Source organism: Eublepharis macularius, chromosome 15, assembly GCF_028583425.1.
Source record: "Eublepharis macularius isolate TG4126 chromosome 15, MPM_Emac_v1.0, whole genome shotgun sequence".
NCBI lineage: Eukaryota > Metazoa > Chordata > Lepidosauria > Squamata > Eublepharidae > Eublepharis > Eublepharis macularius.
The window spans coordinates 40,311,517-40,335,908 of NC_072804.1; the positions used below are offsets into that span (position 1 = coordinate 40,311,517).

The window sequence follows — 24,392 nt, forward strand, 5'->3', positions numbered from 1 at the left end:
GGTTTTTTTCTGCAGGACGTCTTCATTAAAATGTTCCCCACCCATTTATCTGTAATTACTTGAGTGTTTATTATTAATGTCAAGACAATGGAAACTATGTAGTAGAACAATCACGGCGGTTCTGGAAAGTCCATCTCAGAGAAGATGAGTCTTAAACCAATTATATTATAACACGAGAGCAGAGTATTTGTTCGGTGAGATACAAAGGATGCTCTAGGCATATTTTCAGTCCTGAGGCAAAATTACACTCTGTTCCCATGAGACAATTAAGCAAGTTGATTGGGTAATCACCCTGATAACCACAGATGAAGTTCCTTGTCATTAAAATGCCTTTGCGCGAGACATGCTGATCAGTGACTGACTTAGACTCAACAATCTCAATTGCTTCATTTGTAGATTGCAGTTCTGCCACTATGCCCAAATCCACTTCCAATTCAAAACTAATGCTCACAGTCTAGTATACCCCAATACAAAAAAAAAAGAAAAGCAAGCAAACAAGTATACGCTTTTAATTTATAAAGCTCTTTCATAATGACTGGGTGGAATGGCCACTGCAGGAGGCAATCCGAAGGAATTACCTATTACATTTTTTCTCTATCTCCTCCAAAGAGATCAGGGCAATGCGCATGGTTCTCCTCTCCTCTGAGTTATTCTCACAACCAGTCTGTGGAGTAGGTTAGGGTATGATAGAGAGGCAAGCCCTAGATTATCCAGTAAATTTTATGGCTGAGCAGGCAATTTAGGTTTCACTGGCACAACAATCTAACCACTATACAATACTGCCTCTCTGCCAAAGAATCCCCAACATACCAGTGAAACGGTGAACTCCTCACCATCTCACCTCTCTCTTCAATGAAGCCAGAGAGAAGGGCTATCGCCAGAAGCACTTTGAGGAGGCAGGAGGCAAAGGACAGTTTCCCCCTAGCAGATTTATTTTGTAACAAGATAGCCAAACATGAACTTGCAGTTCTCAAAGCAAGAAGCGTGAGAACTGAAAGGGCCATATGGTCTAGGCAGATAAACCCCTTTCTTCACCTTTGCTAGACAGGCGGTGTGATTATTTCACTCTGAACATATGACTGAGATCTGTGGATCATATCATAAACGTAACTATTTACTTGTATTTCTTTTCTCTCCAATAGGAACCCAATCCTGTGTCCAACGTAATTTCCCATTCCTCTGTTTTATCCTTATAACAGCCCTGTGATGTATCTTAGGCTGAGATAGAGTGACTGGCCTGATGTCACCCAAAGAATTTCCGTGGCAGACTGGAGATTCGAACCTGGGCCTTTAATGTTAGTCCTTCCCGGAAAGGCCTGCCTGGAACCATGCTTTCATATGTTTGGAGGCTACCTGAAACCATCCTTTTCCAGCAAGATGTTGATTTTGCTCTTTATGAGCTGGGGATAAGTGCAACTGAGAGGTTACTTTTGCTGTTTTCCTAGTGTGAAGGCGGGGGGTGGGGCGGAATTGTGAATTTATTAAAAATCACTATCTGTATATTTATATTCTCTTCTCTGCCCCAGCTCCCCAGCTGCATTGTGGGGATAATAACAACACTGCCTCCAACCTCTCCTTTTCTGACTCCACCCAGCCCTTTGGCTGTGTTTTGCATCAACTTCCAATTTCTTCTCAAAGGCAGCCCTGTATAAAATACATCGCAATAAATCAGCCTGAAAATTTAAGTGGTGTGAATTAGAATGGCCATGTATTTTATTCTACTTGTTTTATGTTCAAGACCTTTGGTCAAAGGAGCATATTAATAAAGGAAAGGGTCATAATGACCAGGTCAGTCAAGTAAGGGTCTCATTGTACCATCCTAAAAACACATTCCCGGGAGTAAGGTACATTGAACAGACTGTGGTAGAAGTCTGAGTAGACCTACTTAGGATTGCTCTCCAGTATCCTTCAGCAAGAGTGCATCCTCAGGCTCACTGCATACTCTTGTGCCTTAATTGCAAAGAAATGCACTTTTGCTTTTAAGACATGGTGATGGACCTTAGACATTCCAGTTAAAAAAAAAAGTCTGATCTATTTAAGCGTGACATTAGCTCAGCACAGGAGCATTTCCTCCGCCAGACAGCAGGAAAAACAGGAACCTCAAAGGAAGCTGTAGTAAATATGAAGGGATTACACTTCAGTAGATCAAAGAGGAATGTTAAGAAATTACTTAATATGAAGTTACACACGCCGTTGCTGTGCTGATCCCAAGGGTTCAGATGGTTTCCACTTAATCCCACCCAAGGAAGATTTGCGCAGAGCTCTCAAAAGCTGGATGCTCTAACACCAGAGTCCAGAAAGGGGAATTCAAAAGCAGTACAAAACAAACATTCCCTCTTTTTTATTTGGAATCACCAGAAAGCAAGCCATCTCCAAATCTGAAGCCAACTAGATCGTATGGAGAGGTCTGAGGCAGATGAGCCTGTCCATGCTGGTCAAAGCCTTCTGAAACTCCTCAGTCAGTAGAGGCCAATTTGTTCACATCAGCCTTTTAGGATCAATTTTCTCTAAGTGTACTAAAGGCTTTAGCTGCTCAGCAAAACTCCTCATGTCATCCGAAACCATGTCCTGCCCTGCTGGTGCTACAATACTGAGCTCCACAAGGTAGGAGAGAGACAAGGGCTCGGTGTTATCAGTGTTCCCTGGAACCAGGATGCGAAAGATCTTGTACACCACAATCTTCATAATGCCCTTACGAAATATGTGGCCCTTGGCCACAAATTCATGGTCCATGCGGAAGCCCATCTCCACCAGGAATTCTGTCAGATTCTCAGAGGTGGCAATGTCCACACAGTTGCGTACCAAAGTGTGGCGGTTTTTGTCTCCCATTTCCGGTTGCCCAAGATACCGCAGGTGCCAAGGGGTACCAGGTTTGTCCATGGAGCGACGTGTACGCAGTACAAAGGGACTGGCTTGCTGCCCCTTCAGAAGGAACACCATCTCATGGTCCACAAAAGTCTCAGGTTCCATGTTTTCGCACAAGCCACGGAGCCGATGAAGCAGACTCTCTAGGCTTTGGTCCAAAACACTCCCTAGGATGGAAAGGAAAACACTGCCAGGTGAACATGGCCATCAATAAAAGCAAAACCCTCTTTAGACACCCAACAGTCTCCTGCCACCTTTACAAAAATCTGTGAGACCAAATGCACCTCAGAAACCGAAAGTGTTAACAAAAACATCCCTAACTAGAGCATAATCCAAGGGCCACGAAGATCTTCAAAAAAGATCATATTACATTTCCCCTTAGTACTAGGAAAAATTTCACACATTCTGTTTATAAGCATGCAACAAAAAATACAAAGTGCTTTTTGCAAACATATGCATATTATTATGTTTTGGTTCAGCAATGTTTCATCTCTGTATTCAGAATTATGCCTGTTTTCAAACTTGTACTATTGTTGCCAAGTAGGCCCCCCTCCCCTGCTTTGAAGCCTGCTATGAACTGTGTTAAAGTTTCCTGCGTTGCTGTTTTACTGCTACACCAAAGACTGCTTTGCACGTGTGTGTTCTGGTACACGTGTCAGTTCCCTGCCTGCGTGTCAATTATCTTGCTGCTGCAATAGACTGTGTAGTTTACTGACTCCATGTTTGGTTAACTGCACAAAGGACTCTCTTTCTGGGCAGCCCTGCCCTGACCTGTATCTGGACTTCCTAGTGTGTGTTTGGACTCTGTTACAAGTGTGCCCCGTGCCTGCATTGCCATCTGCCACGGACCGTGCCTGTTTCCTGCTTTGGACTGTGTTTTAAAGTGTTGTTCCCCCTGCCTCCATGGAAGCCTGCCTCATATGGGCCCAAGCCGCTGCTAGCAGCCGGGCGCCTGCCGGGGAAACCTCCAGCGAGCCTGGCTAGGCGCTCCCTGGTCAGTTCCCGTCTGGAGCCTCCCGCGGGCCGGTCGCCGAGCCTGCCCTCGCTACCGGGCAGCCTGCTATCCAGCCCCAGCTATGCCCAGCCGGCATCCATGTTCTCAGGCACCCAGAAGACCCTGGGAAGAAGACTGCTTTGAGAAGCCATTTCGGCGAAGCGGGCACACCACGTCCGCAGCGAGAGCCCCTCGCCCCGCTCTGCATATCTTAGGAGCCGCCCCGGAGAAGGAACTAAGTGCCGACCATCCCAAACACTTAAAGAATGCATCTCAAAGAAACCTCCGCATTCCAGAGCTGATGACATCAGGACAAGCCCTGTCCGCTGGAACATCCTTTCAGCCCACTTGGATTTCCCCCTCCCTCCTTTGTCCCCTCTTCCTGAGGTGTCACTTATCACAATCTGATTACCAAAGTGGCCCATCCAAGCCATTCAGTGACCCATTAGACCCTTTTGTTTTAATCTGTGAGAACCACCAAGTACAGCACCAGCCCCAGGGTACGTTTTGGGGTATTTAAGCTGGTCTCCCAGACCACTCGGTGCCTCGGCCATTCCCTATCCAGACCTCCTTGCTGTCCATCTGTGGTTCCAGTGCTGGCATTGGGCCACCCTCGCTGCTGTGTCTCTGCTTCGCTCCAGGATAAGTGAGTATTCCCCCTACCATCGTTGGGAACCAGCTAATGCGAACGTCTCTGTATTTCCTACTCTGTATTTCTTAGACCTTGTATGTTCTTTGTATGATCGTGCAAGCTAGGCTTACGCTACACTCAATACACGTGTTTGAACCTGACTCGTTGTCTGCCTCTTTTTCACTAGAGTGTCTGGGATCAGGACCTCCGTATACATAGGTTATGATCCTTGCTTAATATTAATAGTTACAGACTGCTATAGCTAATTCCCCATTATAATAAAGAGCAGTTCTGGTAACAGTTTACTGGTGGAGAATGCAGGCATAACCCGGTTCGTGTGAATACACGTGAGTCGACACGCGTGTCTTCGGCGAACTGACTTAGAGGAAAATTTTCCAGACCTCAGTGTAAAGAGCGCAATTTAGCTCAGGGAATTAAAAGTGTGAGTGTGTGTGGCTCTAGCGAGCATTTCTATCTTGTGGGTTGGCTTTTCCCCATTTCCTCCTTCAGCCAGCTTTGGACTACTTGCCTTTTGTGGTGCACCGCGAGGCCCTCCAGCCGTTATAACCGGTGTACTGTGGGTGAGGACCTCTGAACTGGTGAAGTTCCTGGCCACTTTCCGGGCCGCCTAAACGCGTCTATGTGGGTGGGATCCCAGAAGTAGGCTCTATAGATATATATATCCTGAAGCAGCACATATAAAACTCTTTTCCGCCCTCCCCCGTCTCTCCTAAGTCCGTCCAAACCCCGTTCCTGCCAGCACTTAGGCTTCAATCCCCGCTCCGGAGGAAACGTGAAGGGATCGATAGTCCGTTTGGTTAGTTAGCTTTGGGAACCTAAAGCCAGGTTCCTGAAGCCCCGCGGCAGCCGGCCGCACCGTGCTTAAGAGTTTTAAGGTAGACTCTTGGGCGCCTTTCCGCTTGCGAGTTTTAAGTCAGACTCGTGGGCACACCTTGCTTGGGAGTCAGTGGGACTCTTGGGCACACTTTTGCTTGGGAGTTGTTAGAACTCTTGAGCGCACCTCGCTTGGGAGTACAGTAAATTTACTCCTGAGCACTTTCGCTTGGGGACTTGCAGAGGCAGTCCTTGAGCGCTTCAGTCTTTTGGTCGAGGCTTGGAGACAGTTTAACCGTTTGTCTCTGAGCACGAGGCCTGGGGACACTTTGAGTTTAGTTCTTGGGCAGAGAGCTTGAGAGCATTGTTGGCTTCTGAGCAGAGGCTTGGAAGCATTTCTGGTTGCCTGAGCAGAGGCTTGGGAGACCCCCTTAATTGCAGTTTCCGAGCAGAGGCTTGGGAACACTTTTTGGTTTTCTGAGCGCATAGGCTTGGGAGACCCCTGAGCTTTGGTTTTCCGAGTAGAGGCTTGGGAGACCCCTGAGCTTTGGCTTCTAAGCAGAGGCTTGGAAGCACTGAGCGTTTTTGGTTCTTGGGCTTAGAGAGCTTGAGAGCACCCTCTGAGCCAGTAAACTTTTCCTGGTCCCGTGGCTTGTAGGCAAGCTTGAAACGGGAATAGGAATTTTCCCTTCTCCCCCGGTGGAGAAGAACCGAGTGTAGAACCCTTAAAAAAAAAAAATACCCTTGTGAACCTAAAAGTAGGACCTTAAAACCCCCTGGTAAAAACCCTTGAGGACCTGAGGGAAGGATAAACCTCCCAAAAGGAACATAGAGAGGAAGAAGTTGTTAAAACCCTTGAGCAGCTTTAATCGCCCCACCCCTGGTGTCGCTGATCTACTCTTTAACCTCCCCCGAGATCAGCCTTAAACTAAAAAGAAAAATGTACCGGGCAAACCCCACCGTGCCCCGCCTGGAGAAGTGGCTAGTTAAGAAGGGAGATTGCCCTTGGGAGGCCGGTTCCTTCAAGGGACCCGACCCACTCCAGATAGTTAGAAGCGCCTTCCAGGACTTTTGTGACAAGGAGAAACCTAGGTCTAGCAAAAAGGACAGATATGGAGCCTGGGCACTTTTCACCGCCCTGCAGGACAGTGTGTCCCTAATTAGCAAGTTGCAAACAGCACAGGAGGAGTTAGAGGAGAGGTCAAAACGAGAGCAGGACGCCTTGCGCCTAGAAATCCAGACTCTCAGGACCAAGCTAACCGACCAGGAGAGAGAACATGAGGAAAAGGCAGTTGAGTGGCGCGCCGAACGCGTCAATTTCATATTAGAGAAGCAAGGACTAACTACCGCCCTCCAGGACGCTCAGCACAAGGCTGAAGCGGCCACCGCTCGTGCCGATATGGCTGAGCACGCATTATCTGAGGGACAAGAAGAGATTACTAAGCTCACCCATGCCGCCCGGTTCATGGCGGACCACAACCAGTCCAAAACCGCAGCCGCGGACCATTCAGCTTGTAAGAGGGAGCTAGAGGCCCTAAAGCGACACTTGGGGATGCAACAGGCCGTAATTTCCGCCGTGCACCCCTCAGCCCTCTTGGCCCTCCCCGAAGGTAGTACCGACAGTTGGTCACCTCCTTCATCCCAGCCCGAGGAAGCTCCACAGCCCCTCCATCCGATAGCTACCAAAGAAATTGTCACCACAGACGATGATGGCAGGAAGACAGACCGAATAGTTAAGGAAACCCGCAATTGGAGGCCCGATGAGCTCCAAGCCATAGCGGACCGCATGGGACCCCTGAACCGAGATTCAGCTATACAATGGTTTGCACACGTGACCATGTCCCAGCCCTCTGCCAGTGGCTCCGATGTAGCTCAGCTGGCTCGCCATTGTGCCAGCCCCGAAATAGTCACCTCTCTTAACGCATATATTTCCAACCGGAGACTAGCCACTCGCAGTCAGTATGGTGCCATGAAAGAGTTGTGCGCCTTCCTGTGGCCCACCAAGAGTTTAAAGGCCCTATATATTGCAGAATCTCAAAAACCCGGAGAGGACCCAGAGGCGTATTTAGCCAGGAAACAGCTCCTAGCCGAACTAGCAGACGAGGTAGATTTAGATTTAAGTGACATGCCGGACTTCGACGACTTAGAGTTCAGGAGAGCAGTCATAGATGGACTCAACAGCACCACTCGCCTAGCCCTAGCAGGAGTAGAGCCCGGGAGCATTACATGGGGAGAGCTGGAATCCCGCATCAGGAGCATTGCTGGCCTGTTGCGAGAGACCGGCGCCATCCGCCATGTGAAGTCCCCAGCCTCTCGTAGGAAGGAAAGCGAGCCGATTAGCGCGGTTACCTATGCCAATCATGGCCCTCACTCTCAGTACCGACCACAGGGACGCAGCCCGTATCCGGAGGCAAGGGGAGGAATCCTGAGGGGAAGGAGCAGTAGCTTTAACCGGGGAAGAGGACCGAGGGACTACCGCCCGGGAGTTTCCTTTGCGCCTACCCCGAGTTACAGTTCCTCCTCCCAGCAGGGACCCCACGAGCCCCGACTACAGGATGCACCCATAGCCCCTTCTCACTCGCGAGCATCACACCCGTACCACCATCAGGTCTACCCGCCTCCAGATCAGTCTAATGCTTGGGGAGCATCGCAGGGCGACCACGAGGGCTACCGGGACCGCGGCAGCACGCCCCAGTCCAGGGACTCCCTCCGTTGGGAACTATGGATGCGCCTCAAAAACATTGGAGCGAACATGGAGCTCTTCGACGGAAAGCCCACGTCCGTTCTAATGAAGGCGATCATGGAATGGGAAGACCAGCAGCAGCCCCCAGTACCTCCGTCGGCGCCCCCTTTGCCGCCAGACCCTCCCTTCTCGAGTCCCCCGATAGCTGCGGTTCGAGAACGCCCGAGCCCCAACAACCCCTTTAGAGGAAGCGCCGCTTCCACCGATCAGGGTGCAGGATCAGAATAGGGTTGCCCCGAGTCCCAGTCTCCCTCCGTGGGCATAGTTGCCAAACTAAAGCCGGACACATGGGGGAGACCGACAGTGAAGGCAGGGATCGGGACTCCCGGGGAAAAGAAGAAGCCTGCCACCCTCCTCATAGATACCGGAGCTTCACTTAATATACTCCGGCCCACCTTAGTCACAAAGGGCACCCAGACCCCCACAACCATGCAGCTCGCCGGTTTTGGAGGCGGCATGCAGGAATCCCCGGTCTGGCAGGACATCCCCCTTTCCGTTGGGAACCTGGCCACCCGGATTTCGGCGTGCGCAAACCGGGGAGAAGACGATGGACTTTTGGGCATGCCATTTTTCCGTGCCGAGGGACTGACCATTGACCTAGCGAACGGGCTCCTGTGGCGCATCCCGGGAGGCCCCGACTTTGTTAATGCAGTCCATCGATGCGCAGCCCTCAAGGCCCCCCTTCCTCTCGCCCCCGTCACCGGAGACCCCTGGGTTCAGGACTTTCCCGAAGTATGGGTGACAGATAAGGCCGAGTGTGGGATAGTGAAGGGCGCCTGCGTCCTGATTGAAGGAAAGGACCCCCCTCCCCAAAGACAGTACAAGTACCCAGCAGAAGCTGAGGCAGGGATAGCTAAGACCATAGAAGGACTCCTTGAGTGGGACGTCATACTCCCGATGCAGTCCATCTGCAACGCCCCATTGTGGCCAGTTCTGAAAGCAGATGGAGTGACCTGGAGAATGACGGTCGACTTCCGTGCCCTGAATGCCACCACCCCTCCAGTTGCCCCGGTTGTGGCCAAGTATAATGAGATCCTAACGGCCATTGCCGCTGGGTCACGGTTCTACTCGGTCATAGACCTGGCCAATGCTTTCCACTCCATCCGGTTGCATGAGTCTTGCTGGTACAAGTTCGCGTTCACTTTCCGCGGCCAGCAATACGCATTCAAGCGGACCCCCCAGGGATTCCACTCCAGCCCCAGTATTTGCCATGCCCATGTAGTTCAGATGTGGGAACGCCTCCAACCCTCCTCGAGGCCCCACGTACTGAGCTACGTGGATGACATTTTAGTCCACGCCCCCACGGAAGAATTAGCCCGCCAAATCACCAGGGAAGTCCTGGAACTCCTCCGCGAGACTGGGTTCAAGGCAAGCAGGGAAAAGGCCCAATTGGTTCAGACCAGCGTCAAGTACCTGGGTCTGACCCTGGGACCCGAGGGTCGCACCCCGGACGCCCAGCGAATGGAGGTCATTTCCAAGCTGCCTGCACCCACCGATGTCCCCTCCCTCAGAGCCCTTCTAGGAACTTTCAACTTTTCCCGAGACTTCATTGAGTCCTTTGCAGACAAAGCTCGCCCACTTTATGCTCTCCTCAAGAAGAACACCCCCTGGGAGTGGGGACCGGAGCAACAGACAGCCTTAGCCGAGCTAAAGCGCAGCCTGGCCGCAGCCCCGGCCCTAGCCCATCCAGATGTCACCCAGCCGTTCTTTATCCAGTTAGCAGTATCAGACAAGAGCATAGGAGCCACGCTCACCCAGCAGCAAGCGGGAACCGCTAGAGTAGTAGCCTATGCCTCTCGCAACCTAACCGCAGTAGAAGCTAAGTTCAGCCCATGCGAGAAGACATGCCTTGCTCTAGTTTGGAGTCTGACCCATTGGGAATTTATCATAGGAGGCTCCCGCACAATAGTTCAAACTACCCACACGCCTCTCAAATATATCCTGTCGGGAAAAATACAAGACGGACAAGTCTCAAACGCCCGCATAGCGCAGTGGACCCTGGCCCTAGTCAACCGCGGAGTAGAATTCAAAAAGGAAACCACTGAACCTCCAGCCCCCTATGGCCTATTGGTAACCGGGACCGAGCACGAGTGCCCCCTGGACCCGCCACCACAGGTTGTCTGGCCAGTCACTTGGGGAGTCCCGCTAGAGGAAGCCCGACAGAACGGCTTCACATGCTGGTTCTGTGACGGCTCCTCCTTTCACGTTGGAGGCTCCCCTCGGACAGGCTACGGCGCCGTGCGAGTGAGCGACGCCCATACTCTCAAAGGTCCAGCCCACCCCCATTCCAGCCAAGCGGCTGAGGTGCAAGCGCTTCTGGCGGTGCTTGAGTTTGAGCCCCCAGAAAGCCCACTTGCCATTTATACAGACTCAGATTGGACGGCCAAAGCCGCCACCGTCTGGCTCCCGGTATGGCAGAATCAGGGGTGGAGAGCTAGCGATGGGAAACCCGTAGCCCACCTACAGCTATGGCAGCAAGTAGCAGCACTCCTCCAGTCCCGCTCAGGCCCAACACAGGTGACCCATGTCAAGGGACACCAGAAGACAAATTCAGAGACCGCTTATTGGAACGACCAGGCAGACCTTGCAGCCAAGGCAGCCGCCACTGAAAATGCTCCCCTACCGGAATCAGCCACCGACTGCCCCCTCCGCCCTGTCACCACTCGAGCACAAGCCCGCAGCCAAGCTCAGGGAACCGCAGGAACACTAGACCTAGCACGACTGCAACTATCTGACCCAGAAATAACTGACCTCCTAGCCGCAGGAAGGGATCAGACAGGGAGACTCATGATCAGAGAAGAGGAAGACGTAGTTTGGGCAGTAGATGCAGCCGGCGAACGCCATTGGGTAGTGCCATTGGAAGTTAGGGCTGACTTAATTCAGTTTGTCCACGAACAGGGACACCGAGGCAAGGATCTGACTCTGGAAAGGGTAAAAGAGGTTGGTTGGTGGCCTGGCATGCGCACCGAAGTAGCGCAATGGGTAGACAACTGTCTGTCCTGCGCTATGGTTAATGCCGACCCCACCGGACCTAGAGCTCCCCTCCAGCATCAGAGAATTGATGGACCCTGGGCTCGCATACAGATTGATTTTATCGGCCCTCTTCCCCCCACTGCTCGCGGCAATCGCTACTGTCTCACTGTCATAGACCCCTTTAGCAAATGGGTCGAAGCGTTTCCGTGCAAGAGCAACAATGCAGCCACCACCGCCAAACTACTGTTCAACAATGTCTTTTCAAGATGGGGCATCGTGAGAGTCATGGACTCTGATTTAGGCTCACACTTCATCGGAGAAGTAACACAGGAGCTTTGTAAAGCACTGGGCATCCAGCAACGCTTCCACATAGCCGGCCACCCTCAAGCTTCAGGCGCCATAGAAAGAACCAACCGGACCCTCAAGGAGGCTCTCCGCAAGATGGTTCGCTCCTCCGGGAGAGACTGGGATGAAAAACTCCCCATAATCCTAATGGCCATTAGAGGCACTACCGCAGTTCACGGGCTAACACCCCATATGGTAATGACAGGGCGAAGAATGCAGCTCCCGGAAGCCTTCTGGCTAGATACGCAGCTCCCTTCCGATATGCAGCCTGTAGTGATTAATGATGCTTGGGTCCAGGACCTGCTCTCATCCATACACGCCGTCCACATGCAAGTGGCCCAGAAGTTGGGCACAGCTCAGAAGGATATGGACCGCAAATTGGGATGGGTCAGGAACCCCAGGCAGTGGGAGGAAGGACAGCTCGTTCTGTACAGGAAATTTTCGCAAAAGGCGCATTCACTAGCAGCCAAGTGGCAAGGCCCAGTCCCTATCACAAAAAGAGTCTCCCCAGCTGTCTATCAGGTAGCCATCCAGAGAAAGACAGGAGGAACGTGGCTAAAATACTTTCATGCCTCTCAATTAAAAGAATGGAAAGGGAAGCCGCTGCAAACCGCCCCCCCTGTGTATGACCCTGGGGGAACCACCACCAGCCCAGCCCCCCTCTGCCCAGTGATTCGCCAGATATCACTCCACCCTGGGCCAGAGATACCGTGTGTCCCCTTAGACCAGACTTTTGTAGCTTTAGAATAAAAGAAACAATAGAATATGTAGATATCGGTGTAAATGTTAAAAGTTTTTCCAGTTCTATTCTTTAACTTCATTAGGCGGGCCCCACAGTTGGGACCCTTAGGGAAAGACACGGCAATCAAAGCCAAATAGGACCACCACCGAAAGTGATTCTTGATTGGATTGTAAGCCGCATGTTCGGAAAAAAATTGCACAGGCAAAAGAGATTTGCTGTGTGTGAAGGTGGTTGGAGAGGCTTTAGCCCAGAAGTGAATGCAGTCTTCCAACGTTGAAACCACCAAATAAGGTGATTTCTTTGTTTGAAAACATTTCACCCGCCGTGCTGGTGAAGATCCCGCATCTACGTAGATTCGGGGTCTCACCTGCCAGACCCACGCTGTCGCATGATGGTCGGCTTTGGCTTTGAGGGCCGTGCCTCCCCTGGAAAAGGACCCCCAGATAACCCAATATCCCTCTTCTACTAATGTTCATATTCGTCATGGTGAGTTGCTATACGGCGCCACCACTTAGTACGCTTTAGTGCAAAAGGTAAAAGACCCGCCAGTATTTTGTAAATATGTGCCCCCTGGAATATGTTAGTGAGGTGCGTTCGCTACGCACAAGGGGCAGCGTGCCTCATTTACATAGCCAGGATCCCCCGCGCCAAGATGACCCCCGAATAACCCAGACCCAGTGGCGCCGGCAGATCTCGGCCGCCTCCGCCGCTTTTCGATAAACGCCGCCGAGCGCCTTCGGCCCCATTTCGGCCCTTTCCGCAAGCAGCCGCCCGCCCCACGTAATCTTTTCCCTTGCCCGTACCGCACAAGGGAAAAGAAGGGGGGGAGACATATTGAAGTTGTAATGAAGCCCTGCCAGGCCTTCCAAGTGAGGGCAACCCAAAAGCACCCCACACCCGTATGCTTCTTGCTCCTTATATTTTTCTTGCTCAGTGTATTTTTTTTCTTTTTGCCCGGTGTACCTTTTTTTTTTGAAACTAGAAGATGGGGCCTCCCGAGGGAGTCCCCCCCCAAAAATTGGTTGTCCTGCAAACATACGACGAAAGCCCATTTTTGAAGAATTAAAACGAGGGCCCCCGTCTGCAGCAACCCTTATAGTCAATGTAAGCCGCTCTTTAGTTTTCTTTTCTTTTTAAAACGGCAAGGACAGGCCGAGCCGGACCGATAGCTCTCAGCCCGCAAAATAAAAATAGCCCGCCACCGAGCAAGGGGCACCTGAAAGCCACATAGTCCAGGCACCCAGGGACCCCTGGGGCGAGTTTGCATAATCCCGCCTAACGCACAGCCGACCCTTGCCCGACGCAAAGGCGTTCCCCCTCTGAAATATACATGCTATAGAAAGGAACCTTCGCACAGGAGCTCCCCAGAGCAACAAGCTGGAAGGCTCGCTTAGTGCTCTGGGACTTCTCGTTCGAACCCTGCTTAACATACAGTGCTGGCAGAAATACGCCCTCCTTTTTCCCCGCTTTACTTTATTTTATTTTTGCTGCAATAAACTCAGGGAGCCTGTACTTATATCCGCAGGTCTCCCCAGGATATTTTCACCAGAAAAGAAAAAGAAGGCCAGGAGATGAGGCACCTGGCTACTCTGTGTTTGCTCATGCTGGCAGGCACCCTAACAGAGGGACGCCCGTCCAAATTAATGCCCTACCCCCACTGGAGATGTATTAATACACTGGCAGGGAATGAAATGATGGTCTGCAAGGTTGTGCAGCAGAGCAATATGACCACCCCCACGGACCGCACTAACTTCCGCAGTTGCGAAGAGCAGTGGATCCGACCCCCAGAGCTTGTTATTTTATGTGTGGGAGTCAAAACCATGTCCCAAGAATTAATATGTTACTCGCCTACTGACACAGTGTCACCACTTGCTCCAATTCCATGTATGTTTCTTCCCCGTATAAGGCCAGCCCCCACCGCAGTCCCGGTGGTAGACAAATATACCACCCCTGCCAACTTCGAGACCTCGCCATTTGTCACTGAGGCTCTCGGACCATACTGTGAAGTTATTTTAGTGTCGGCCGCAGTATGGAAGGCAGGAGACCCCTTTAGAATGACCATCCTACTAGGCACTACCACCACTGAGTCTGCATCAGTCACTATCACGCCCCCTTCAGGCGCAGTTCTCTCCTTTGCTATAGAACGCTGGGAGAACCTGACCTGGATTGTAAAGGAGGAAGACCTAGCCAAACATGGCCCACCCGATTGGATTCTGGTTCAACAGACGCCCGAATGCCAAACCAAGCCCCTAGTAGAGAAATTTCACCGGCTTGGGCTGCTCTTTGTAAATTTGACTCATGAACCAGGCAATTATTCCCTGCTGATCCGGACCCAGGAGACCCACACCATCCAAATTGACCCTTTGATTGCTAGCAATGAACAATTAAGCCAAGGCGGCACGCATATAGTGGGCTCCCATGTTTTGAAAACTGACATTCGAGAGAGAGTTCTAGTCCGCCCGCAAATGTCTTTAAAAGAGATCCGCATAGACTTAGCTGAACTAAATGTAACCCAGAGGCTGCCGCAGTGCGCTCCCTATCTGGAGGCCGGTAGCAAGGGTTGGAATGCATGGCTACAACTGTGGATCGATCCCTCCCCCTCTCTCTCGCGTGCCAGACGAAGCATTGCCGACTGGACTGCTCCTGCAGCCGGAGGCTTAGCAATCATGGATTCGGTCAACATTGAGACTCTCGCTAATAAGTTTGCCCATGTCACGACTAGCATCTCCGACTTAGGTAAACCGGTGGTGCAGTCCCTAAATTCCATTTCAAATGGGCAACACGAGATCAGCTCCATTTTAGTTAACTGGGAGAGTCAAATTGAAAGAGATTTTTCTCTGCTGCTCAAAGGGACACAGTCTTTTGAACGCAACGTGTCAATAGCTATGGCATGTATGCAAGCCCAACAATTAAATCAGGCTGTGGCCATGGGGCTAATTCGGCAAGCCACGGATGGGCACTTGCCCCTGGAAATCAAAAGATTGATTATGCCCAAATTGTCACCTATAGAACTGGAGCTTGAATCCTGGTGGTCTCTCGTAAATTCCTCATTCTCGCCGACCACCCAGGAGCTTAAATTATTTTTATTAACGGCCAGTGCGCACGAGTCATTCCATGTGTACCCAGTCGTGCCTCTGGGACTCCAAGTCAGCAACGCCGAAGTCCTCTACGCCCGACACCCCGACCATTGGGCCCGCTTCACCCCGACCGGATGGCAGCTCGTCAGCCTCCAAGGGTGCCAGCATCGAGACCAGACCGGCTTCATTTGCCAGGACCAAGCCTTTGCACCTCATCACCCCTGTGTAGCCCCGCAAGTCGACGCCCTCAATGAGTGCTCTTTCGAGGTCGTCCGGGAGAACAGCTCCGCGGTGGTCTACATTGGGAAAGGATGTGCCTGCGTGCGAACGGCCTGCGACTTTGTGATCCTGAACTCGTTCCAGCTCAAGCCCGTGATCCCGGGAGTCAATCGCTGCTTTTGCAACCTGTCTTCGGTGGCAGCCTGCGACTTCACCTACACGGTACCGGTCTGGACCCAAGAAGAGATCCTGGTGGCACCCTCCATCTATCGTTATGTGAAGCCTGTCGCCCTTGGCATCGGTCTGGAATTAATCCACGAGCTCCTGACCCACCCGCAGCTTCACCGCACCCTCCAGAGCATCCAGAGGGACGGGGACACCACTGCTTTGGTTGTGTCCCACAACGGAAAGGAGATTTTGGATCTTGTCCAGCGGATTAAGACCACCGGCGAGCATTCGTGGTGGGAGACCCTCTTTGGCTGGAGCCCCACTGCCACTGGAATTTACAATTTGGCTTTGCACCCAATCATCGTTATTTTAGCCTTCCAAGTTTTATTATGTGCCTCATTACTTTATTTGGGCTGTTGGAGCCGCCGACAGCTCCAGCAACTACAGCTGTCTTACCGTTTGGATCATTACAACCCCGACCTCCTCCTGCCCTAATGGTTATTCTTGGCGCCCTCCTTTAACCCTTGTTTGTTTTATTGCTTGTGCTGGTATGAACTATGCTTGTATTTTATTATGTGTACGGATCCTGAACCAGCCCCATGGACGCTTTGCTGCCGGACACCGCTCCGAGGCCCTCTTGTGGACTAGGGGGGGACCTATTACTCTGCCTCCCAGCCCACGGCCCGTCTCCAAACGACCGCCAGCAGCGCCACCTCCATGAGGACTAGAACTGTGTGCCTGAAGCCCTTCTCGCCGCTCACCGACCCTGCTCTGCGGATTGACGCAGACAGCAAGGGGGGGTGGAAGTGTGTTTTGGGACACATGGACTAAGTTTGCTTGTTCCTGTATATATGCAACCCAGTCCAGCAGCTGTACTGTGGACTGAGCCGTCTGTGATCTTTGTTACTCTATGGTTTTATGAATTTCCTTCCATTGCTTTTATGAATTTTAACTCCCATGAATTTAGCCCCGAACTAGTCCCTCTCTCTCTATCTATTGCAAGTGCGCCCATGAACTTTATCCCTATGAATTTGATTTTAACCTTAGGAATTGCCTTTTTAACCCGACTCCCTCCGCCGAGGTAATTCTAGCATATCTATTATTTTATGAATTTGGTTTTAACCGGGACCCCTCCTGAACGGTCTCTTTTAAAGGTTATTTTATTTCTGATTTTTAAGCTCTATGAATTTGGTTTTAATCTGACCGCATGAGTTGGTCTTTTAATTGCAGAGTTTATTTTTCTGACCCCCCTATGAGCCCTTCCGCCGCTCACCCCTCATGAATTGTTTCCACGCACTTGCTTTTACTCTTGCTGCTTTATTGGTTTTAACCTCCCGAATCATTGCTTTTAATCCTATGTATTTATGTATTTATGGTTTTAATTATCTATGAATTGTTCAATCTATGAATTGCTCTACCCTCTATGAATTGATCTATGCCTTGCTTGCACCCTTCACTTTTATCCTCTATGAATTGCTTTTAATCCTACATTCATGAATTGAACCATGAATTGCCTTTGCTTTTAAACTTATGCTTATGAATTAATCCATGTATATGAATTGCCCCTGGTTTTAAGTGTTAACCCACCATGAATTCCGTATAAATTACCTCCCGCCATGAATTGATCAATGTACCCAAACATGAATTGTTGTTGTTTATATGCATGAATTGATCATTGCTGCCTATTACTATGAATTGCTATTGCTATGAATTATTGCTATTTATTCTGACGGTTGCACTTAGCACACCCCCTGGTGTGAACCCAGAGACCTGCAGCCCATTGGCTGATCTAAATTGCACTTATTCGGTTAGGTGGTTCTCCAAACTAAATTTTTGAGTGACGCCTCCTCCCCCTTCCCTTCCCACTCCTTCTTCGCTCGAAGCTCGACCACCGGACATTGCTGACCACCTCGCCTTTGAAGTCAAGTTCGGAGACCCGCGCGCCTGACGTCCCGGGGTCTCCGAGGGGGGGAATTGTTGCCAAGTAGGCCCCCCTCCCCTGCTTTGAAGCCTGCTATGAACTGTGTTAAAGTTTCCTGCGTTGCTGTTTTACTGCTACACCAAAGACTGCTTTGCACGTGTGTGTTCTGGTACACGTGTCAGTTCCCTGCCTGCGTGTCAATTATCTTGCTGCTGCAATAGACTGTGTAGTTTACTGACTCCATGTTTGGTTAACTGCACAAAGGACTCTCTTTCTGGGCAGCCCTGCCCTGACCTGTATCTGGACTTCCTAGTGTGTGTTTGGACTCTGTTACAAGTGTGCCCCGTGCCTGCATTGCCATCTGCCACGGACCGTGCCTGTTTCCTGCTTTGGACTGTGTTTTAAAGTGTTGTTCCCCCTGCCTCCATGGAAGCCTGCCTCATATGGGCCCAAGCCGCTGCTAGCAGCCGGGCGCCTGCCGGGGAAACCTCCAGCGAGCCTGGCTAGGCGCTCCCTGGTCAGTTCCCGTCTGGAGCCTCCCGCGGGCCGGTCGCCGAGCCTGCCCTCGCTACCGGGCAGCCTGCTATCCAGCCCCAGCTATGCCCAGCCGGCATCCATGTTCTCAGGCACCCAGAAGACCCTGGGAAGAAGACTGCTTTGAGAAGCCATTTCGGCGAAGCGGGCACACCACGTCCGCAGCGAGAGCCCCTTGCCCCGCTCTGCATATCTTAGGAGCCGCCCCGGAGAAGGAACTAAGTGCCGACCATCCCAAACACTTAAAGAATGCATCTCAAAGAAACCTCCGCATTCCAGAGCTGATGACATCAGGACAAGCCCTGTCCGCTGGAACATCCTTTCAGCCCACTTGGATTTCCCCCTCCCTCCTTTGTCCCCTCTTCCTGAGGTGTCACTTATCACAATCTGATTACCAAAGTGGCCCATCCAAGCCATTCAGTGACCCATTAGACCCTTTTGTTTTAATCTGTGAGAACCACCAAGTACAGCACCAGCCCCAGGGTACGTTTTGGGGTATTTAAGCTGGTCTCCCAGACCACTCGGTGCCTCGGCCATTCCCTATCCAGACCTCCTTGCTGTCCATCTGTGGTTCCAGTGCAGGCATTGGGCCACCCTCGCTGCTGTGTCTCTGCTTCGCTCCAGGATAAGTGAGTATTCCCCCTACCATCGTTGGGAACCAGCTAATGCGAACGTCTCTGTATTTCCTACTCTGTATTTCTTAGACCTTGTATGTTCTTTGTATGATCGTGCAAGCTAGGCTTACGCTACACTCAATACACGTGTTTGAACCTGACTCGTTGTCTGCCTCTTTTTCACTAGAGTGTCTGGGATCAGGACCTCCGTATACATAGGTTATGATCCTTGCTTAATATTAATAGTTACAGACTGCTATAGCTAATTCCCCATTATAATAAAGAGCAGTTCTGGTAACACTATCCACAGTCTATCATATTATTTAATGAATGTCCCAGCTATTGATTGCATTGACTTACACTGTGTAATCTGCCTTGAGTCTTATATAATAAATAAATAACATGCGTCAAACAGGTACACTCATAAGAACATACGAGAAGCCATGTTGGATCAGGCCAATGGCCCATCCAGTCCAACACTCTGTTTCACACAATGGCCAACAAACCAGATATCATCAAGAGGTCTGCCAGTGGGGAAGGGACACTAGAAACCCTCTCACTGATTGCCCCCCCAAACACCAAGAATACAGAGCATCACTGCCCTAGAAAGAGAGTTCCATCTATACCTTGTGGCTAATAGCCACTGATGGACCTCTGCTCCATATGTTTATCCAATCCCCTCTTGAAGCTGTCTATGCTTGAAGCTGCCACCACCTCCTGTGGCACTCAACAAAGAGCCGGAGTCTGTCACCACAAAACATATGAAATGGGCCTGATTCTCCTTGATCATTGTTTTCCAAGCAAACAAAGACTTTTCTGTTTCATCTGTCATTCCTTTACTGACGCTCCTGGTTTTTAAATTGCTGGTTTTGTACATATGTACTGTTTTAAAGTAGATTTTTTTAATGTCTTTTTAATTGATGCTTGCTGCCATTAGGACCCCAATTAGGTAGAAAGGTAGGATACAAGTGTTTTAAATAAATAAATACAGTTGCCTTGTCAGACCTGTTTCATCACGAACTGCTATGGAAGAAACGCATCTGAGTTCCAAGTGGAACCATGAGCAATGAACCGCTCACTATGTTTAATAATTCCATAGGTGTAGCCATGTTCATCTGTTGCAACAGAAGAAAACAGAAGTCCTATAGCCCCTTAAAGACTAACATTTATTTTGGTTAAGTGAGATCTGACTCAGGGAAGCTTATAGTGGAACTATAATAATATATAATAATATAATAAACTGGCTGGTCTCTTTGTGGATGACCAAGCCACCTATCTACAAAGCTGGAGTCTCTATATACTCAGAGATTCTCCAGGTATGCAGAAAAGTACTATTTTGTAAATTTACCAGAAGAACAAATCTCTTTTTTAAAAAATTCTCATGAGGACAAAACATCTGCCAAAAGGGACAGAATGCTAAGAACAGCTAACAGTTAATAAAGGAGTGGGATGTGGAGGAGAAACTGCAGGCTCAAGCACCTGAGAGCTTAGATAATCCTGGAAGGAAAAATCAGGGCACCCCAATCTCCCCCCTTCCCATAGTTCCTCACAACCCCTTGGTATGTCTAACATAAAAAATCCAAGCAAATTCTTGCCTGCAATTTACCTTGAAGTAAATATTCCATCATATTAATGGTGCCGCCAGTGACGGGCATCATAGTGACAGGAGGGGCCTCCATGGTTATTGGCTTTCCTAAAAGAGACATGAAAACAGAATCAAACACTAGGTTCCTCTGCTCCCCCTTCACAGCTGTAGGAAAAGAAAACCTTGCAGTTCAGACAGGATGATAAGACAGATTTCAGAGAGTTTTAAAAAGTGTTATGTAGAGCACTGAGCTCTGGGACCCAATTTCAAATCCCCACTCAGCCATGAAAGTGACCACGGGCCAATAATTCTTTCTCAGACTAAATCCTAAATGGCACCTAGTAATTTTTTTGGGCAGTTGCAATAGTTAAGACAATATGGTGACTCATAACCCAGAAACCTGAAATAAGAATCTGGCTCCTATATTTTTTGAGCTGGCTTCCAGAGCCAAAAAATACTTGTCGAGGCTTGGTCTACCTCACAGGGTTGCTGGACAGAACAACCAAGAACACTATCCTGAGCTCGAGTGATTCCGCACACGTTGGATAATGCACTTCCAATCCTCTTTATAGATCATTTGGAATGGATTTTTTTGTGTGCGGAACAAAAAATCCACCTCAAACGATTGATAAAGTGCATTGAAAGAGCATCATCCAACATGTGCGGAATCAACCCTCCTTAGAGGAAGGACAACGGAAAGAAAAAAAAAGATGGATCCCAGAGATGCACCTTATTAGGAGTATATAGAAACCCTTACTGCAAGCAAGCTGGATGTCTGTGTATCAGAGAACACAACACAATGTATCCTAACTTGCGTCCCATACAAAGTTCAATAACGTGGGTTGGGGAGGAATCCCGACAGCCTCAAGAAAAGCTGGAGTTTTTAAAAAAAACTATAAGCGCCTTGTTGAATTTGGAACCGACGGTACGTGTAGGCCTTAACAGCGGGCTTGATTAGAATAAGCAGCCCACTGACCGTCGATTCCGGCCGGCTGCAAAACGCACTATAGGCCGAGGATTTTCCCACGGCGTAAACAAAGGGAGAAGAAATTTCAACGAAAATTAACTCACGTTACGAGCGTGAACCGGCGAAAACACCACAACCCCAAAAAACCCCAAACCCTCAGTCACTGCGCAACTTCCAACGCGCTTCCCATCTACCCTGTCCAGGACTAAAGGCGCATGCGCTTTTTTCCGATTGTGTCTTTTGGCGGCGCCATCTTTCCTCCCTGACGTCAGTGTACGGAAAGTTTTAATTCGTTGTTTCCACGCTTTCCTCTAAGGACGAGGTGCAATGGCGTTTTACGGGAAAGACGCTTCTCTGTGGGGCAGCCATATTGTCGCCTGACGTTTAATCTGTGCGCCACCCCAAAAGATGGCTTTTAAATCGTTTTCTCTTGTCAAACGTGCAGGAAGGGTAGTACGAATGCTTTAATGTGTAGAAAAGGAGGGAGGTATTAGTTAATTATTGTGTCGCTTCAGCGGTTTGCTTTCCATCACAATCTTTAGTATAGGACATGCTTGCTGGTCTTTGGTCGTCTCCAGGTTTTGCTTTATTGTATCACTGTATAATTTGATTCAAGCCTTTTAAAATTAGTAGTATTTGTTATTCCTTTTATATATATATATTCTTAATCCTTCTCGAAGGAGCTCCGGGAAGCAAAACACAGTCCTTTCCTCTTCACAACAACCCGGCAAGGTTGAAAGAAAATGATCGGTGAGCTTCATGGCAAAGTGAGAATTCGAACCCAGATCTCTGTGCTCCTAGCCTGAGCTTCCGAACTAATACCTACAGCTTGTCATGGTTGTTGAGATGCAGTGCAATGTAACCAGTATGGAACAAAGTTCTGCCCATGGTGGGGACTGTGGCTTACTGGAAGAAAGTCTCAGATTCAGTCCCTGGCATCTCGGGTTAAAGGATCAGGTAGGCAGTATGTGAAAGACCTTAGCCAGACTGAGACGTTGAAGAGCTTGTGCTGGTTACAGTAAGCAATAGGTATAACTTATTTGTTAACTTTTCTCCCTAAGGACCCATCCCAAAGTGGCTTACAACATTCTCTCCCCTTCTCTATTTTATCTTGATAGACCAATGATCAGAGTTGATTTAAAGCAGATGTGCCTAATATTTGACATATGGGGAGGGGGTTGTGTCTCAGTGCTGGAGCATCTGTTTCATATGCAGAAAATCTCATTTTCAGTTCAAATCATTTCCAGTTGAAAGAGATAGTAGATCAAATAAAAGATGGCCACTGCTTGCAAGGTTGCCAACCTCCAGGTGGGGCCTAGAGATCTCCTGGAACTACTACTCATCTCCAGACTACAGGGATTGGTTCTCCTGGAGAAAAGGGCTGCTTTGGAGAGTGGACTCTACAGCATTATACCCTGCTGAACTCCCTCCCCCAGCTCCAACCTCAAAATCTCCAGGGATTTCCCAGCCTGGAGCTGGCAACCCTAACTGCTGGTCACGAGATAGTACTGACCTTGACAGATTTAACTCAATAGAAGGCTGCTTCCAGCCTAAACTCCCAGCAGATACATGAGAGAAAGACCCTGCTTTTTGATTGTTAATCAGTGGCTGAAATCCAACAGCAGTGAATTGCAACTGCCATGCTTTGTTTTCCCAGGCCAGCCATAAGAACTGGCAGAGCTTGCAGCTCCTTGGACCACAGCCAGTGGAGTGGGTGAGATTGAGTAACTCGCATCCTAACAAACAAATGTGATTAACAAACTGCATGGAATGTACCCGGAGTTGTGAAAAGGGGCAGATAATTTCTATAGCAGCTTAGTGCCATGCAATTACATTCCTTCCTGATTTATGCTCGCAATTGCACTGTAAAGTAAATGAGACTGAAGTGTCAGAGAACTCAGTGGAAACTGAGCAGAGCTTCAAACTGAGTGCACCATTGCAGGGTCTAGATCCCCAACGTGATGCCCACTGATATGTTTCCTGGTGCCTGTTTCCTCCTTCCCCACAGCAGACAGCCAGTCCTGCCTTTCCTCCAACTCACTGGAGCAGGAGGTGCTTCAGGGGGAAACAGTTCAGAAATAGCAGCCTCTATCGTAGGAGGATGCTTGGCTTGAAACCTCCCAACATTTGTGGTTGCCCACGTCTCCCCAGTAGTAGCACCTACTATTCGTTCTCAGTATTTCCATAAGTATCCAGTGGCTCAACAAGGTTCGGGACCTTTTTATACTATATCTAACATATTTGGACTAGTTCAAGTCCTGGTATGGTTACAGTATTAGGGCTGGGAAGATGCAGGTTCAAATCCCCATGGGGCCATGTAACCACTGGTCATCTTGACCTACCTTCTTTAAAGGGTTGGTGTAAGGATAAGGGGAGGGAGCCATCAAGGCACTCCTGTGCTCCTTGAAGGAAAGGTGGTATACGAATTATGTTATTATGTTCAGATGTGAGATAACTTCCAGGAATTATTTATTTATACTCCGCCCTCCCTGCGAATGAGCTCAGGGCGGCTAACAACATCAAAAGAAGACAACAAATACAAGCTTCAGACTCATAAAACTATAAAACAGAATCACAAATTGCAGTAATCTAATTTCAGGCATAGTCGACAATTACATAGGGCCCTGTAAAAAGGTATAAAAATTACAGGTTCTACAAATTCAGCTGTGGCATGGCACTCAGAGCGAGACAGAAAACAGGGCATAGCGGTAAAAAAATGTTTGTTTTCCTCTGTGTCAATGTATAGATTTTTTTACTCTGGGGATTCTTTCTTAACAGGGGAATCTATCTTGAGGGATGTTTGGGATTTTACGCAGCCCATTCTGCCCACTTGCAATGGCTCCTGATGAACAGAGGAGGAGGGTTTTTGTTTATTTATTTATTTAGAAAATTTCTATGCTGCCTTTCTGGGGAACTTGGTGCACAGCAGTTTGCAAAGTAAACATCATAAAAACATAAAACGCTACAAAGGTGGTTAATTAAAACTCAGCCAAGGCATAAAAAATAAGACATTGAGTGGTGTAAAATGAATCTCATGCAATCCTCAAACTAAAATCAAGCTGCAAAAAGATGTTAAAAGGTTGCCTCCTAAACAAAAGCCTGGTAAAAATAATTCTTTTGGTCTGGCACTTAGGTACCAGGTGAGCTTCAAGGGGAGACAGTCTACAAACATGGTGCCGT

The 24,392-nt window shown here is 49.4% G+C and overlaps 1 protein-coding gene across 1 annotated transcript; it reads right to left on the reverse strand.

The window, feature by feature from the left end:
* Nucleotides 1-1,686: 1,686 nt before the first annotated feature.
* On the reverse strand, nt 1,687-21,401 carry MED18 (mediator complex subunit 18). Its single transcript, XM_054999414.1, has 3 exons — nt 21,317-21,401; nt 20,267-20,353; nt 1,687-3,032 (listed from the first exon to the last, which is right to left on the reverse strand). Exons 2-3 carry the CDS (start codon nt 20,337-20,339, stop codon nt 2,479-2,481), a joined length of 627 nt encoding a protein of 208 aa, XP_054855389.1. The 5' UTR covers nt 20,340-20,353; nt 21,317-21,401; the 3' UTR covers nt 1,687-2,478.
* Nucleotides 21,402-24,392: the final 2,991 nt, after the last annotated feature.

Excerpts from the sequence above, each read along its gene's own strand:
- MED18 (XM_054999414.1), bottom strand. The coding sequence starts at position 20,339 with ATGGAGGCCCCTCCTGTCACTATGATGCCCGTCACTGGCGGCACCATT. Across the intron at positions 3,033-20,266 it reads GATGGAATATTTACTTCAAG|GGAGTGTTTTGGACCAAAGC; the intron begins GTAAATTGCAGG and ends TTTCCATCCTAG.